This window comes from Camellia sinensis, chromosome 2 (genome assembly GCF_055761805.1).
Source record: "Camellia sinensis isolate YWXY chromosome 2, ASM5576180v1, whole genome shotgun sequence".
Taxonomy (NCBI): domain Eukaryota; kingdom Viridiplantae; phylum Streptophyta; class Magnoliopsida; order Ericales; family Theaceae; genus Camellia; species Camellia sinensis.
Genome location: NC_138962.1, coordinates 210,285,597 through 210,303,624, shown reverse-complemented (window position 1 = coordinate 210,303,624; position 18,028 = coordinate 210,285,597). Strand labels below are relative to the sequence as shown.

At 35.0% G+C, this 18,028-nt stretch overlaps 1 protein-coding gene across 22 annotated transcripts in view; it reads right to left on the bottom strand.

The window, feature by feature from the left end:
• Window positions 1-18,028, bottom strand: part of LOC114290497 (putative disease resistance RPP13-like protein 1) — a 33,348-nt gene that overhangs the window by 7,038 nt on the left and 8,282 nt on the right. For 4 of the 22 annotated variants that reach the window (XM_082916756.1, XM_082916757.1, XM_082916744.1 and 1 more), the window contains 7 exons: window positions 15,821-15,865; window positions 14,713-14,783; window positions 13,667-13,733; window positions 10,671-10,721; window positions 10,454-10,563; window positions 10,307-10,359; window positions 9,669-10,169 (listed from right to left, as the gene is read on the bottom strand). Coding sequence is in view for 18 of the 22 variants with exons in the window: in XM_082916744.1 (XP_082772870.1) it covers window positions 10,534-10,563; window positions 10,671-10,721; window positions 13,667-13,733; window positions 14,713-14,783; window positions 15,821-15,865 (264 nt within the window). In the remaining 4 variants the exon portion in view is untranslated. Of the gene's footprint in view, window positions 1-9,668; window positions 10,170-10,306; window positions 10,722-13,666; window positions 13,734-14,712; window positions 14,784-15,820; window positions 15,866-16,608; window positions 16,694-18,028 lie in introns of those variants that run through there. The other 18 variants (XM_082916755.1, XM_082916743.1, XM_082916759.1 and 15 more) reach the window with 13 other exon arrangements.

Here is an 18,028-nt window from a genome sequence, read left to right as displayed (position 1 = left end):
GGTTGTATGTTGTGTCGTATCTTCGTTACTGGAGTGTAAGACAATGTTGTCGTTCATCTAACGTACGGATGTATTTCAAGTATTTGTTTTATGAACCTGAAGTTTATGAAATAACTACATTTATGACTACACATTTATTAGTTCATGACTTTCTTTATTGAATTGCAATGAGTTAATGAATGTTCTGGATTAATGAATGGATTAATGTATGTTGAAATATGTGAATACTTAAAACACATAAAACAGAATAGGTAGCTCGGTGAAAAGCTTCCCTTAACTGGTTCTCGTGAAATAGGGATCCTCTACGTAAAGAATTTCAATCTCCATCAGGAAAGAAGAAAGAGTCACCTTCCAATTCCTGGAAGTCTAGTAAAAATGATGACTCTGGTAAGGAATGAGGGGTTGGCAGAAAACTAAACTCGGTGAAACGAACTACCGCCTTCAATAACACATAAAACAGAACAGGTAGCTCGGTGAAAAGCTTCCCTTAATTGGGGCTCGTCAAATAGGGATCCTCTACGTAAAGAATTTCAATCTCCATCAGGAAAGAAGAAAGAGTCGCCTTCCAATTCTTGGAAGTCCAGTAAAAATGATGACTCTGGCAAGGAATGGGAGGTTGACAGAAAACTAAACTTCGAGGGCTAGACAAACAAGCTCAAAGCCAAGTGGTTGGTCCAGTTAGGGGACTAATAAAGTTCAGACAAACGAACTACCACCTTCAATAACACATAAAAGAACAGTTAGCTCGGTGAAAAGCTTCCCTTAACTGGGGCTCGTCAAATAGGGATCCTCTACGTAAAGAATTTCAATCTCCATCAGGAAAGAAGAAAGAGTCACCTTCCAATTCCTGTAAGTCCAGTACGAATGATGACTCTGGTAAGGAATGGGGGGTTGACAGAAAACTAAACTTTTGGGGCTGGACAAACAAGCTCAAAGCCAAGTGGTTGGTCTAGTTAGGGGACTAATAAAGTTCAGACAAACGAACTACCGCCTTCAATAACACATAAAACAGAATAGTTAGTAGGGGTGCAACTCGGGCGGGCTCAACCCGAGCAACCCGAGCCCAGCCCGAGTTTTTTTAGGGCTTGGGCAACTATATCTTGTAATCTGGACGGGCTTGGGCAGATTTTTGATGCCCGAATTGCAATTCGGGCCGGGCTTGGGCAGAACCAATGGCCAACCCGAGCAACCCGAACCCGAATTCAATTTAATATATTATATAAATTATATAATATATAATATATAATATATAATATATATATAATTTAATAAATTATGTAATATATATAAATTAAGTAAAAGAGTTAGTCTTAATTTTTTTTATTTTTATTTTTGGTTAGTCTTCTATTAAGTAAAAGAGTTAGTCTTAATTTTTATTTTTTATTTTTTTTTGGTTAGTTTTCTACCATTAGATTAGCATCTTTTATGTCTGCCCTTAGATCTACTTACAGGTTTCTGAACTCGGGCAATTCGGGCAACCCGAGTTCACAATACAAAGCTTGGGCCGGGCTTGGGCAACAATGTTCGGGTTCATGGTCGGGCTTGGGCGGGCTTGGGCAGTGCCAAATACAATTCGGGTCGGGCTTGGGCAGACCCCCAACCCGACCGAACCCGCCCGAGTTGCACCCCTAATAGTTAGCTCGGTGAAAAGCTTCCCTTAACTGGGCCTCGTCAAATAGGGATCCTCTACGTAAAAAATTTCAATCTCCATCAGGAAAGAAGAAAGAGTCACCTTCCAATTCTTGTAAGTCCAGTACAAATGATGACTTTGGTAAGGAATGGGGGGTTGACAGAAAACTAAACTTCGGGGGCTAGACAAACAAGCTCAAAGCAAGGTGGTTGGTCCAGTTGGGGGACTAAGTTTAAAACCCAATTGGTTTTACTTGATTTGCTTGTGAAAATCACTATTTACAATTAATTATACCCAAACAGATTGTTTTCTGCACCTTTTTAAAGAAATTGACGATTCTCTTAGTATAGAATAGCAATCAACGCAAGGCCAAAAATGTAAGAAACTAGACTTGTAACCAGTTCTAATGACGCTGATTTGTTATTTTTCAGATTTATACCCAAAGAGAACAACACTTCCGAAATTACTGTGTAACACCAGTTTTCTGGACAGATTTGAATGCACCAGTTTTCTGGACAAATTTGAATGCACCATGATATTCACAAACATTGGTGGCCAAGTACTCTTACCTAACCCACGTTTCACTCATAAGATCCACCATTATTTTAAAGTTGATTTCAAAAGTTAAGATTGTAAATGTTTCCCAAAATATTACAAATTGAATATTCAAAAGTTGATTTTAAAATAATTCCAAATGACAACAAAAATTCAAATAGTCATACTTTTCAATGAAGTACAAATAGTAGGTCGTAACAACGAATGATGCATAGCTAAGTGAAACACAACATTGCCTACATAAGCTTCATTTTTCCACACATTGAGTAGTCAAATCGTGGAGAGACTTGTCAGTATATGCAGATGGATTATGAAGTCATGTGACCTGGTGCACAGGCTTTGGTTTTCTCGATTTTTTTATTACAATGACAACTCATCTCTTATTGATATATGTGGGATTCTCAATTCAGAAAGTCACATGGCAATAGTGAATTCACTGATTTACCTTACAGTGAGCATGCCCTTATTTTGTCTGTATATGTAGTGGATTGTCAAGTCATGTGACTTGGTGCACAGGCTTTGGTTTTCTCGATTTTTTGCTCGATTTTTTTTTTTTTACAGTGACAACTCATCTCTTATTGATATATGTGGGATTCTCAATTCAGAAAGTCACATGGCAACAATAAATTCACTGACTTACCTTACAGTCAGCATGCCCTTATTTTGTCCGTATATGCAGATGGATTGTCAAGTTATGTGACTTGGTGCACAGGCTTTGGTTTTCTCAATTTTTTGCTCGATTTTTTTGTTACAGTGACAACTCATCTCTTATTGATATATGTGGGATTCTCAATTCAAAAAGTCACATGGCAACAGTGAATTCACTGATTTACTTTACATTGAGCATACCCTTATTATGTCGGTATATGCAGATGGATTGTCAAGTCACGTGACTTGATACACAGTATTTGCTTTTCTCTGTTTTTTCATTCTAGTGACAACTCATACCTTGTTCGTATATGTAGGATTGTCATGCAGAGGCATCTTTCTAAAGTTGTTCATAACCAACTATATAAACGACTAAAGGTGAAGACACAACCTTACAACTCATTTTGCCCTACGAAATTATCATTCATTTGTTTTAAAAAATTAGCATGGCTACATGATTTATGGGAGGGAGTGGGAATCGCAGAGGTGGTAGGAACTTGCAAAGGGGTGACAGTTCACGACGAGGAGGGGGAAGGGGACATGGCGATGCTGAAGACGATTCATGGGAGGGAATGGGAATACCAGTTTTAGATTATGCTTGTGGTTATCGTGATAGGTTTGGGAAGCGACATTTTTTGATGCCCAAGTATTATCCAGTTCAAGGAGGTTCATGTATGGAGCCATCTGACAATCAAACAGGATATGGTTTATCTGACGCTGCTCGTCTCAAGTGGCCCGCACTATTTATAGAGCGGGTATAGCTGGAAAACTTAAGTCGGGAAAATCAACTTAAGGTGCCAAAAGCACGTTCTATTGAGATCCAAAAGGAAGATCCTGATAATGTTGATCGACTATGTGAAAGACTACAACGTGAGATTTCTCAAATGCGCCGTAGGTTAGCTCGCGATATGCAGCTATACATAGTTAAGAAGGATGCCTAGAAGAACAAAACAGAACCAAATGTTGCGGCTATCAAGGGTATTATGGAGGATCTTGAACTTGTCTCTGATGCTGAGTTTTCGGATTATTCAGACTCTGACCCACCTGCCGATTTAAGCGCGAATTAGGTGTTAATGTCTACACTTCGGCAATATTAGGTCATGCATTAATATGTAATGTCTGTGTTAGACTAAGTGTTTCCATAATGAGTTTGTCAGATTGTCTGCCTAATATTTGTCTGTCTAATTGTTATGTTGATGTATTGTGTGTTCAGTTCAGGGTGTCCAGGATGTATGTAATATGTGTTCAGTTCATGGTGTCCAGAATGTATTTTTGGGGGAGACTTATGTCTGTACTACCTATGTAACTAAAAACGGTTACATTTGCAACTTCAATTATGTTGTTTTCATGCCTGTATGAGTATTTAGTAAATTAGTGACTTCGTATATTATGTATTAAGTTTTATTACAAAAATGTTGACAAAATTTATTTTAGGAGCTCTCGCGGTGGCCTTCGTCTTCTTGGCCTACTCCGCGGTGCTCTTCGCATCTCACCCTTCGTCGTTGCTCGTCAAACTGCACAGTGTGTGGGTGTGTTTCGAACTGTAGAGCATGCATATCACCTTCTAACCCAAAACAAAGACGAAAGAAATTTTTTCTTTTAATGAAAACGGGTACAAAACGGTTTTACTAAACTGGTTTTCTGAATTACTGTAACAACCCTCATACTGTTTACCGATTAATGACTGATTAACTGCTAATTACTGTTAACCGAGACTGATTATGACTGATAATCGAACTGATTCAAAGTACTGAACTGACTGACCGAAATTGAAACTGAATCGAATGAATACATCTGTTTGAATTGCATTTTATCTGTTGACTGTTTGTTTGATCTGTTCATGTCTTATGTTTAAACTGCTCATTGAAGGCCTTATCGGCGGCCGAATTAGAAACCGATTGGTGCTTGATGATCGTCATAATTAATGTGATTTTATGGTATAATTATTTGGAAACTGATTAGGTATGATTAAGTTAGATTAAATATTGATAAAATACAGAGTTGGCCTTAGTTACAACCTTGCCCTTGAGTGGGCCACTACCTATACACTTTTGAGGTCATTATACTTGAGCCAAAAACGTTTTCCCCAGCCTTCTTCCTTGCCTTGCCGACTAGAGAGAGGCTAGAGGAGAGAATTGAGTGCATTTTGTTGAATTGGCTTGAATTGCTTGGTGAATTGCTGCTAATTGAAGTGAGGATTGCTAATTGAACCTCTAGACTTGCATTCAAGGAACTTAGGTATGAATTTCACCTTCTCATTCTTGTGTTTGAACTAATTCTTGCATGGTCCATGTTAAATTGTAGAGCTAAGTCATATTTTAGTTCATACATGTTGATAAAGAGCATAATTTATGCTTGCATGTGTTCTTGGTTGAATTTGGAGTTGAGTTCATGGCAAAATGGTGCATGCATGTCCATAATTTTGTAATGGTCCATGTTTTCAACTTGTTTTTGGATCAATTGGCTCCTTAGAGCATCAAATTAGAGCTTCAAAATGGTTTGAATTCATGCATGTTTGCATGTTCATCTTGTGCTTGAAAAATGGTTGAAATTGAGTGTGAATTAAACACCCTTGGGCTTTAATTTCTCAAATTGAGCTTTGAACCATGTTATTTTATGTGTTTATAAACGTTTTCCAGAAAATGGGCCCAAGAGGATTGGTTTTGATGTATTTGAATGTGAGTTTGAGCTTGGAGGTGCAATCTGGAATTCCCAGATTCTGCACTTCCGCTCAAGCGGGGGAAGTGCCGCTCGAGCGTGGAATCCGAGCATCCAGCATCTCTCTGCACTGTTTTACAGTCCGCTCGAGCGGAGGATCGGGCGCTCGAGCGGAGTCATGTCTCAAGCTCGAGCGGGCGTCGAGCGGAGATTTCACCCATCCAGTACTTTTACAGTACGCTCGAGCGGGTAATTATACGCTCGAGCGGGTACCTTTGTTTGCAGTCCGCTCGAGCGGAGTGACTTACGCTCGAGCGGGACTCTGCTTTCCGGAAATGTTTTCTAAGTGCATCTTTGCATCCTCATGCCATCCTAAGCATTCTTAGGCCTAGTTTTAGACATCTTAACGAGGTTATAGATGTAGAACACACCGAGGCAAATTTAGGGATTTAATTATTACCTTTCCCAGCTGTGAAACTTAGAGTGTGTTCAATCTGTTAACTGTATAGGGTTGGCATTTTGAGGAGACGCTCTAGCCTACTGTAGCCCAGAACTCTGTGAGTAACAATTGTGTAAAGATATGTTCAACTGATTATCTTTGAATACTGAACTGAACTGTTTACTGAACTAGTATTACTGAATGAATGTATGTCTTTTATTTCTGAACTGTACTGTGGCATCCTTAGCACCTACTGTTTACTGTTACTGTTACAGAGATCTTTGTCGGTTCCCTCGTGGAGCCACTACTGTTTACTGACTGATGGCCATCATTACTGTTCGGCCTTTTAAGACCTACTGTTACTGATATGCTAATGGATGTACCACATATGACTGTTTACTGTACTGAGCAACTGAAATACTGATTGAAATGAACTGTTTTCATTACTGTAAGGACATTCATTCTAAACTCCTTTACGCTTTATGTTATTCACTGGGCTTTAGCTCACTGCTTATATATATATATATATGTAGGTGTTCAGGCACCAGACCGCAGCTAGGAGCGTCAGGGTTACTCCAGTTTTGTCAAGCCAGCCTTTGTGCCTCACTGCGAGGTTCCGAGCCTATCGTGCTAAGGCTTAGGGGTGTTTTAGAAGTCCCCCTTCTGTACTGTCTTACTGTTTTGTAATAACTGAATGAATTGTATAGACTGACTGTTTACTGTACTGTTCTGCAAGGGATGGAGTCCCTAGCCTGAATGATTGTATATGTATTGTGCATACTGTTCTGTACTGGTTATGTATAAATGTATGAAAAATCTTTTTGGCATACAGACTGTCATAGCTCAGTGGACATTATTTAATTACTGTATTGGCTTCCGCCAGGCCCTGTACTCTGTTTTACTGTACTACTGTTAGGTAGGCCTTCGGTAATCTCGGATTACTGGCCGGTTACGGTGCTAAACCCATAGGGCCGGGTTTGGGTCGTGACAATTACATTCTCACCTTCTAACCCAAAACAAAGACAAAAGAATAAATATATATATTTAAATGAAAACAGCTTTAGTAAAACCAAAATAATTTTCTGAATAACATCTTCTAACCCAAAACAAAGACAAAAGAAAAAAAACAAAATTTTATACGAAAATGGCTTTAGTAAAGCCAAAAAAAAAATTATTAATTACATATCGCCTTCTAACCCAAAACAAAGACAAAACAATAAACAAAAAAAAATTTGCATGAAAACGGTTTTAGTAAAGACAAAAAAAAATTTCTGAATTACACCTTCTAAACCAAAACAAAGACCAAAGAAAAAAAAAATTTAACATGAGAACGGCTTTAGTAAAGCCAAAAAAAATTTATGAATTACATTATCACCAAAACAATAACAACAGGAAAAAAAAATAAAATAAAATTTAAATGAACAATGAAAGCATGGTTTCAATCCACGCTTACTGTAGTGAACAGTGAAAGCATGAATTTTGTAAATGAACATGATTGGCTTAATAATATCTAAATGAACATGATTTTAAAATTATATATATGAAAAATATTATGTAGAATTAATATATGAAAAGAGGCTTTTCCCATAAAAATTTAAATGATATATAAATTGGCTTAATTCCCAAATGCTTGGTAATTAGTTAAAAATATTATGTAAAATTAATATATAAAGAAGAGGCTTTTCGCATATTATGTAACACAAATTAATATATGAAAAGAAGAGGTTTTTCCCATATTATGTAAAATTTCTGAATTACACCTTCTAAACCAAAACAAAGACAAAAGAAAAAAAAAATTTAACATGAGAATGGCTTTAGTAAAGCCAAAAAAAATTTATGAATTACATTATCACCAAAACAATGAAAACAGGAAAAAAAATAAAATATTAAAAAATAAAATAAAATAAAATAAAATAAATGAACAGTGAAAGCGTGGTTTCAATCCACGCTTACTGTAGTGAACAGTGAAAGTGTGGTTACAATCTACGCTTCTTTAGCTGAATAGTGAAAGCGTGATTCACAATCACGTTTTCTTCAAAAAAAAAAAAATTATATGCACAGTGAAAGCGCGGTTTGGAACCATGCTTTCTTCAGAAAACGAATTAAACGAGATGCACAGTGAAAGCGTGATTTGGAACCACGCTTTCTTCAGAAAAAAAAATTTATGTTAAAAACGTGATTTGCAACCACGTTTTCTTAATTAAAAGCGTGGTTTGCAATAACGCTTTCACTATTCATCACATTTTGGGCTCCAAACAGTGAAAGCGCGATTTGTAATAGCGCTTTAGCCTAGTTTGGAAATTCCGTCCAAACTAGGCCTAGTTTGGGAATTAAGATACAAAATAGGCTTAATATGGGAAAAGCCCCTACTTTCTCCCCACCTTCTCCATCTTTCTCTTCATCCGCTCTACCAAGATCAGCAACAAAGAGCACAAATCTCACACCCGGTAGTGGTAGTAGATCTAGATCTGGAAGCAACAGATCTAGATCTTGCAGTTGCATAGCATCGACGACAAATCTGGATTTTCGGTTCAGCAACAAAGGCAACGTTGAAGACGATGACCTTGTTGACAACGGAGTAGAGGATAACGGCTTAAAGTGGAGGATGGTGAGATTTGAGGAGAGAAATAAAGAGAAAAGAGAGAGTGAGTGAGAGAGAGAGAGAGAGAGAGAACAAAAAAAAAACAAAAAAGATCTAAAGAAAATGAGAGAGATGAGGCGATGGTGGAAGATCGGTTGTGACGGAGGTGGTGGTCCGTCAGTGGTGTAGTCAATTGGCTTTTTTTTATTAGTTGTTAATAGATCTTAGAGTAAAATTTGACTCTGGTTTATTCATTTAGTATGTATTTTATTTTTTGTAACAGTGAAATTTTACTCTGGTTAAAAACATGTTGATTTGATTAACAATATAAAATTTTACTTTAAATCATAATAAACTTTACTCTGATTTAGAGTAAAATTGTACTTTTAGAGTAAAATTTTACTATGAATCAGAGTAAAATTTTACTCTAAAATTTTACTTTGGTTAAAAACTTGTTAATTTGCTTAACGATATAAAATTTTACTTTAAATCATAGTGAACTTTGAATCAGAGTAAAGTTTACTATGATTCAAAGTAAAAATTTACTCTGAAATTTTACTCTGGTTAAAAACATGTTGATTTGCTTAACGATATAAAATTTTATTTTGAATCATAATAAACTTTACTCTGATTCAGAATAATTACTCTGAATCAGAGTAAAGTTTGCTATGATTCAAAGTAAAATTTTATTATGAAATACATTGTGAGGATGGCTTAATAGGAGAGCTAATAGATATGAGGGTAATATAGTAAAAGAAATAAGTTCTAAAATATTAGGGAGTTTTGAAAATACCTATATAATTCTTGTCCTTTTAAAAGACAAATTAGACAATAAGGGACCTATCACCAAATCCCCCAAATAAGAATAAGTTTGACAACAAAGGAAAGGGAGATATGTAATAGGGTAATGCTAATTAGGGGGGAAAAAAAGGATTATTTTCATTTTTTTCATCGACTCTATTAATAAACTAATTCTGATGAGGGGAAAATTGTAATTTCTAAAATCACGAGTAAACTATATTTCTAGTTAAGGAGCATATTTATAATTTTTACCCCCCCCTCCCTCTCAAAAAAGAAAAAGGAAAAAAGAAAAAAAAAACAAATATTTTAATTTATCCCTTTATAGTACAAGTAATGTGCACATAATACCCATGTCATTTGAAAATAAACAATTAACTCCTTATAATTTATGTGTATTTGTAAACAAATTTAAATAATCTCATTTTCTAAACTAAACACTTCACTTTACCCCTATATATGCACATAATCCCCTACTATTTGAAAACGTAGGCATGTGTAATACATTGTTAATCTTGACGAAGACTGTATATTTTATTCAACAAACCACAAGAAGTTAAGTGACTATTTTCAAAAGAAAAAAGAATTATCTGCAAATAACCTATCCCTCACTTAAGCCCTATGTGAAAGAGCTAAAATGTTTCATAGAGCCAAATCTACAACAAGACCCATCAACCCATCATCCATCACACCATCTCCTTTAACCTCCTCTGTATCATTGACTGCAGACAAGTTATTGTGCATTACTGGGGAGAGAAAAGTGCTACAAGCAATGGATTTCCTCTTAAACAGCTGATAAAATCATCCTTGTTGATCCTCCCATCGCTATCGGTATCAAATGATTTGAATAGTTCATGGATCTACAAATATAAAGTAAAACAAAGCTTTAGTTCGAAAGAATTACAAGAAAAATATACTGTTGTGGTTACTTTTCTAAGGTTATCGTATGGATTAGATTGACATGTCCATTGAACCCATGAGGATGTCGATTACTCACCTCAAACTCGTCCATGTTTGGAATAGCCGCCTTAATGGAATCTCCCAACTGAGCTATCCATTTACCAACCACGAGTACGCAACTTAAACCTTATCCAAAAGTATAATAAATAAAAGGGAATACCAAGGAAAAGAGTATGAGACATACTTCTTGCTCGGAAATGTAATGGTTTCCACCAGTGTGACACTCAATGAAGGCTAATTCACAGGCTCGTCTGAAAATGGTTGCTATAGGGCATGAGCTGACCCATACAGGAACTGCAAGCAATAGATTTCCCATCTATGAGAAGCTCCGTATTGGCTTTGTGCAGACAAAGTTGGGACCGATTGGGGATCGCATGCATAACTAAGAGAGAGATTATCACCTGCTTGAATGTTATTTTACCCTTTTTCTCCACATCAAGGACTCCAAATATCTACAACATAGAATAATCACCATGAGATAGGTGATTACATATGAAAACTTTCTCAAATCAAGTAGCTGTAAATTGTAATATCGTTTCATATTTCATGGACAGCAAGTGAGCAAAATTTATTCACGTATCTAATTTATTTCCACAGCAAAGGCCTCATATCCATCCATTCAAGACCAAGGCCTAGTATTGTCTACATGGTTATACAACTATAAAGCATGGGTATTTTGACAAACATACCACCGGCGAATGGTACTTTGTATGACGTATTTTTGCTTACGTACTGGATACACGAAACACGTATTCAAATTTTTGGCATACTCAGATGTACCTAGTATATATCCAAGTTATACCGTACCTCTGTCGAAGCACTATTTTCTTCTACTAAGGAGATAAAATTTCATTCTCTAGACTCTTTTTTTTTAATTTTATGCTTAGCATGATTATAAAATGAGGAACTTACGTGTAAATCCTACTAAATGGACTATTGTCCAATGGGTCATATACTAAATGGACTATTGTCCAATGGGTCATATAATAATTAATAGCATTTTTCATCATATACTATTAAAAAAGTCACTAATTGTTAATTTTCAGCGATAGATTGAAAATTGTCACAAAAAATGTCACTAATTATAAGTTTTAGTGACAGTTTAAAAAAAAACATCACTAATTTTCAACTTTCAATGACTGTTTGAAAAATTCGTCACAAAAAAAAGTCACTAATTGTAAGTTTTAGTGACAATTTATAAAAATCGTGACAAAAAAAAAGTCACTGGTTGTCAATTTTTAGCGACATGTATAAAAAAAATCATCACAAAAAATTATTTTTAACGACGATTATACTAGGTCTTATTTTCAATAGGACTTGATGAGAATTAAGTCCAACTATTAGAACCTATTGGTAGTTTATACTCTTATAATAAAATTAAGCTGTGGTTTGTAAGTTATTTAATATAAAGACGTTTAATTTTGGTTTATACCTTTACTTTTGGCATTAAATGTTAATTGTAGGTTGAATCTTAACAAATTAAATCATTTAATCAATTATTGTATTACTCCAAATTAAAAATAAATATTTTTTACAAACGTACCATGTCGTACCCGTACCCGTACCCTACTTTTTTAGATTTTATCATATCGACAAACCCGCATCGTACTAGTACCCGTACCCGTGCTTTATAGTTATACAATATTGCATTTTCCTATTAGTGACCATAATTTCACATCCATTTTGTGTCACCAGCAACTATGCTCAAGTCATCACAAAGACAGAACATGGGTCAACATCTAAGAAGCACAGACAGACATGGGACATCACCAGAGTCCAACATTGAAACTTAACTTAGATAGTGACTCATCAAATCATAAGAAAATAGATACACAACAACAAATAAGAGTACTATTACATAGCAAATCACATAGTTTATGATTCACAAATCTAATATATTGTGGTCGTCACTTATATTGCCTTCTCCTTTAATAACTATCGTCTATGCAACTTAATGCTTAAGTATTTTTGTTCAAGTAAATCAGAGGAATTAATGACTATGATAATTGTCGTTGCCTTGCAGTCACTGGCGTGAAGGTTATGGAGAACATCGTTCAATACTTGCTGCACTCAGTTCTGTACAGGTTGATAAGAAAAACTAAGGAAACACATGCTTCTAGTATTTTTTTTTCATTTGATACTTGACACAGGTTTTAATCAAGTGTGACAAGCCATTGCAGCTTTGGAATCCAATTAGGAGTTGAGCATCCTGTTATACAACTTTGGAATGTCAGGGTCCCCAGTCTGCAAGTTCCAAGTGGTAATATCTTTCTTTATTTTGTTTTATTTTTTACTTATGGACATTTGCAATCATAGCCTGGGGAGGGGGGGAACCTTGTCCATGGCAAGACATGAACACTTGACCTCCATGAGAGATTCAAGAATTTTGGTCAACTGAACTAGTCCTACTTGGTTATGTATACTTACTGAAAGTAGTCATATCAATCCACAGATAATAATCAATCATCTATCAATTTCATAATTGATTTGCTTCTAATTGGGCAATATGCGGATTTAGAGTGTCCTCACCCTTGTAATGGGATCGTTTAAGTTGTAATTGAACTTTCTAGTAGTGAATTATATTGATATTTAGGCCTTGTTTGGGTGTCCTAAAAAAATCAAAAAGTCAAAAAGTCATTATCCTATTTAAGTCACATCATCTTATTTAAGTCATATCACCTCTCTATCACATCACTTCAAACTCAACCCATACCCAACCCATATTTCATAAAAAGTCAAGAAGTGCACTTATGATGACAGAGACAGATATAGCAGAATTTGTGTCTGGCACAGAAATGCAGATTACTACAATAACTTCTCTCTCCTCCCACACCCCACTCCTTATAGGTAATTTATCCTCCCCTTTTAAAATATGGTCAAATTGAAATTTTTTGTATAAACCTTCGACTTGATATTTCTTCATGTGACTAAAAATTTTCTCTAAACTAGATGAAATCGACGACACAACAAATAAGTTCTGCGAGTCACATATTGGCCAGTGTCAGGACATGTTGCCCAAGTGTCATAAATGATGAAGTTTAATTTTTGAATAAAGAACAGCTTTAAAATGTGTCCTACACAACTCCGGAAGTGTGCAAAGTATTGGCATTTGACACAAACACAAATCCTTGTTAAAAATTGTCGTGCCTGTCTTGTGACTATTTTATTGTTCAAATGTATATTGACCTTCACTCCATGGAAAATTAATTTTTAAAATATATATATATATATATATATATGTAACAAATGAGCTTGCAGTTCAAATGTCAAAAATCGAAAAAGAATTAGACAAAGATGGCATACTTAAAAAGGCCTTTCAAGCATGGAGACACAAACAAGATATTCATATTAAAGATCAGTAGGTTACATAAAATGTGAAAAATACTTGGTAACTAACCTTTTCAGAAAGATTACAAGCCTTCAATCTCAGAAGCCTGAAGAAATCATGGATTCTAACCTGTCCGCTGTGAGCAGGATTCAAACAGTGAGATAAACAATTCTTGCATCACCACCAACTTAAGCGCCATTGATATTAACACAAACTTAAATGCAATTAGACAAACTCAAGAGAGAAAAGAAAGCATTTCAGTGCTGCATGTTGCAACTAGGACAGAATTAAGCATATTTAGATACACATGGTCTACATCTTCAGTTTAGTGAAGCACTACAATATGTTATAATAGTCACAAATCACAACAATAAAAAAAGAGTGTCAAATTCAAAACCCAGCTGTTGGAAGAAAATTGAGCTCACATATTTTAAAATTATGCGTAAAAGAAAAAATAAAGAGAAAAGAAAAGCCTAATATGATAATGATTAATGAATTTCACTGCAAGAGCAGGATTATCCTGTGCAACTAATATACAACATACTGATGAGGGTAAAAATATATATTCACAGAAATACTCATGATCAACGTTAATTATAACCCTACCAAGGATTTGATATATCTGAGAAAAATGGGAAGAAGCAATAACATATGCTTTTAAATCAAATAATGGAATACCAAGAATAATTTGATAAGCCACCAAAAAATCCCTCATTTGCATCATTGGCATGGATGTAGCGTTAGTTCAATGAAAATATACTTTTTAATAAACTCAAATAAAAATCACTTCTACAAGCAAAAGAAAGGAAAAAGAAACGGAACAAAAGAAACACATGAAATGAAGGCAGATAAAATGAAAAAAAAAAAAAAGCGGATCACTCATCCATGATTCAAATACCCTGTTCAATAATCTTATGCCACAGAATGAAGAAAAATTGATCACATTTAGGGACTTGCATGAAGTAGGTAAGGTGTCATGAAGTTCCAGATGAACAACTCAAGCAGTTTTGATCAGAAGTATATTATAAATAGTTCCTTACAGGAAAATGAAGCCATACAAGACAATTATTGTATTATAGAAATAGCACTAAAATTAAAATTTCTTGCCATGATACCTGGAATTTGGATTCATGGATAGAAATGTATCCTGAAAGTCCACAGCTTCTGAACTGCTTAAATCGAATGTCTGGCAAAGAAGAGATATAACCCAATTCATCTTCTTTGCAATTGACCAAATAATATAAAATTGAGAGTAATCCATTAATGATGAACTAGAATACTAAATAAAAAGAGAGAAATTTGGTTTAGAGAGGGATCAATGTATTTAGAATAATTGATGGTAATCAAATTACTTGAATCTTCCTCTGCATTTAAAAAAAACAAAGATAATTTATTGCAAACCAACAGAGACAATAGGCACGCGCTATGTGCAGAATGCACCCCAATTAGAAAACCAATGGAAATAAGCTCTCTACAAAATCCATAAAACCAAAGTGTTACCACAAAACGCCAACACCCGAACGAATTAGATTTTGAAAGCATGTTTCGAAACATGGTACATTTTTGTTCCGAAACGGTAAATTTAATGATCTCAAAAGGTTTTCAAATATATTTCCTCGCAGGTTTTCTTACGCGGAAAATAAAATTTACTATTGAACTAAAACCTTAGGTGAGTAACGTTTTGAAAGGATAAAACGCCAAAAATGGGTCATAGACAAAAAATAAATAGGCAAGCTCGATAGAGTGCTCTTGACTATAGGAACACACAACATGCATTCTAGATATTACATGAGCACCCAAAAATTCTTCTTCAAAGGCATATGTAAATTACAAGTCTATAAAGCTTGTTTTCAATTTTTCATCATTTTAACCAAAAGATACAAAAGCATGCTTCGTTTTTTTCTTTCTAAAATGTGTTATACATTTATTTTAAATACACACACACACACCCCAAAAAAAAACAAGACAAAAAGATACTGAGGATATGATATCACCTATTATGCAAAAGCACATAACGAAGTATTTTTTGTATTAAAAAAAAAAAAACCCTTATATTCAGCATAGTAATACATCTAGATTTCTTAAAAAAAGTGACAGAAGGAAACCTTCCAAATAACTGTTCTATTAGATACAACAGTGAAGAGATATGAATCTATCCGTATTTTCACCATATTATAACACAACAAAAGTATTCATATATAAATCATTCAGTTAAAAACTCACTGATTCCACCCTTGCCATTTCAACAGTATATAGTGAGGGATTTTCCTACAAAGCATACAAATCACAAAAAAATTAGAGTGGACTCCATAGAAGACTTCAAACTCCCCCACAAAGAGAGGGAGAGAGAGAGAGATGCAACTTTGTTTTGTAAAACATGCAGTGTTCTCCTGGTTGTTTCCATCATTCCTATGAGTCTTCCAGCATATCTCTTGGACATGGAATACATTTGAATAATTTAAATAAGGAAAAATGCTAAAGACAGCCTTTGGGCTGTCAACAGTACCAGTGGACGTGTAAAAAGTGTATCCAAATTTGTGAAAAATCTGAATACATGCATGAAAATACTTTGGGATGTGTAAAAAACACATTGAGAGTTTTTTGGCTTTTTTTCCCCCTTATTGGCTGCCCATCAGGCTGTCATTAGCATGACTCTTTAAATAATTTAGCATTATTATTTATTAGAAAAAGGCTTGTATAGAAGTTAGTAGACAAAATGAAAAATTTACAAAAAACTTTCCAAGTAAATATGAAAAAATATTAAAGAAACCAAAGAAGCTAAAGTTGCATCCGGGAAAGTTCCTGGACAGTTTTCTAGGGCTAGGCAATAAACACTATGAACAAACACAATGTTGCCAAACAACATATATACTCCCTGGAAGGAGCATGGCGTATTTGGCAAAAAAAAAAAAAAATACTCTTCCATCAAAGTGGAAACATACAACGGAGAAATGAAGGCTGTTAGAAATTAACCACACAAAAAGCTCATGTCTAGGCAGGATTCACCATACCTCAAGGTTACAACTGTTAAATGAACCAAGCAGCTGGAGCCTTGAGTACACTTTGTTTGGCGCTCGCAAAATTTAGATTGTTGAGCTAAATGAACAAAGTTCAAGTTCTATGAATCAACCCAATTTGAAAGAAATCAAACTTGGCAAACCAAAGTACACTAAAATATTTTTAGTAATGCATGTGAAAGAGAGTTAGGGGTGACCATTGATTCAGTGGTAAAATCTTAGCCTAATAACCTTGAGGTTATGGGTTCAAGTCTCAGGGTAGCCACTTTGTGCACTATGCCAAAGGTTAGGTGTGTACCCAATCTTTCCCCTCCTAAACATACATTAATGTGTACTATTTGGGCGTTGTTTTTTTTATGTGAAAGAGACTTGAAGTAAGACATGACAGGTTGTGGGAATTTTTGTCCAATACCAAATATCAGGCAGGTCATTATGCTAATTTTACTCCTTGAGTTTTATTAAAGCTGATGAACAAGCAAAGTGAGAATCCATTCTAATGCACCGTGACAAAAAAATCCCTACTTTTCCTCATTTTACCCATAGGCCCCTATTCTTTTGACTTTCTGACAACGTAAAGCTTATCCAAGATTAGGAGCTCGATCTTTTGTCTGAAAACTTTGAGCTGAACTTGAGCAAGATTGGCTTAGCTCTTGCCAAGTTTGAAAACAATCTACTCCTCACCAGCCAAGGTTAAGCAGCTAAAAGTATGTTTAAGAATTTGGACAGCCAGATATATTGCTTGATTTGGCTTATCTACACACCTTAACTAAAGGTTCAAGGTGTACATGTCAAGTGCTATGACTCGGACATAACGCGCCAAACATCAACATATTGTATACTCTTCTTCCCACAAAATTACGACCTTAAATTTCATTTCCAGGTTATTTTATTTTCTCATGTTCCATTAATTAACAATTCATTGTTTACTAAAACCATAGAAAAGAAACCAATTAACATAGATCGAAGTAATACTGTATTTACATTTTAAAGATCTGTTTCAAGACTCCAGTTGAGATGAAAAAAATCTCCTTACTAGAACTAAAGGAATGCAAGACCTTTTACTGGCACATTAATTTTTCCAAGACTTCTCTGCTGCATTTTTCATCTCTATTTTTTCAAATTAATCTGTGATCCTTCCTCCATTCAGTAATATATAGATTAATCAATAGTCATTAATAAAAACATTAATTCAACTTATTTATTTTGGAAGAGAGGAATTATAAGCGTTAAATGGTGTGCTTCAAGGCCTACACCTAAAACATTATGAGATCTCAAGGAGACAATGTAAATTCCATCATTGCAACTACATCAAATATTCTTGGTCCATTGCAAAAAAGGCCATCAAATTAAGTTTAAGAGCTGAAATCTAGCACTTCATAGAATGTTTGAGTGAAGTACAAGATCATTTTTGCCA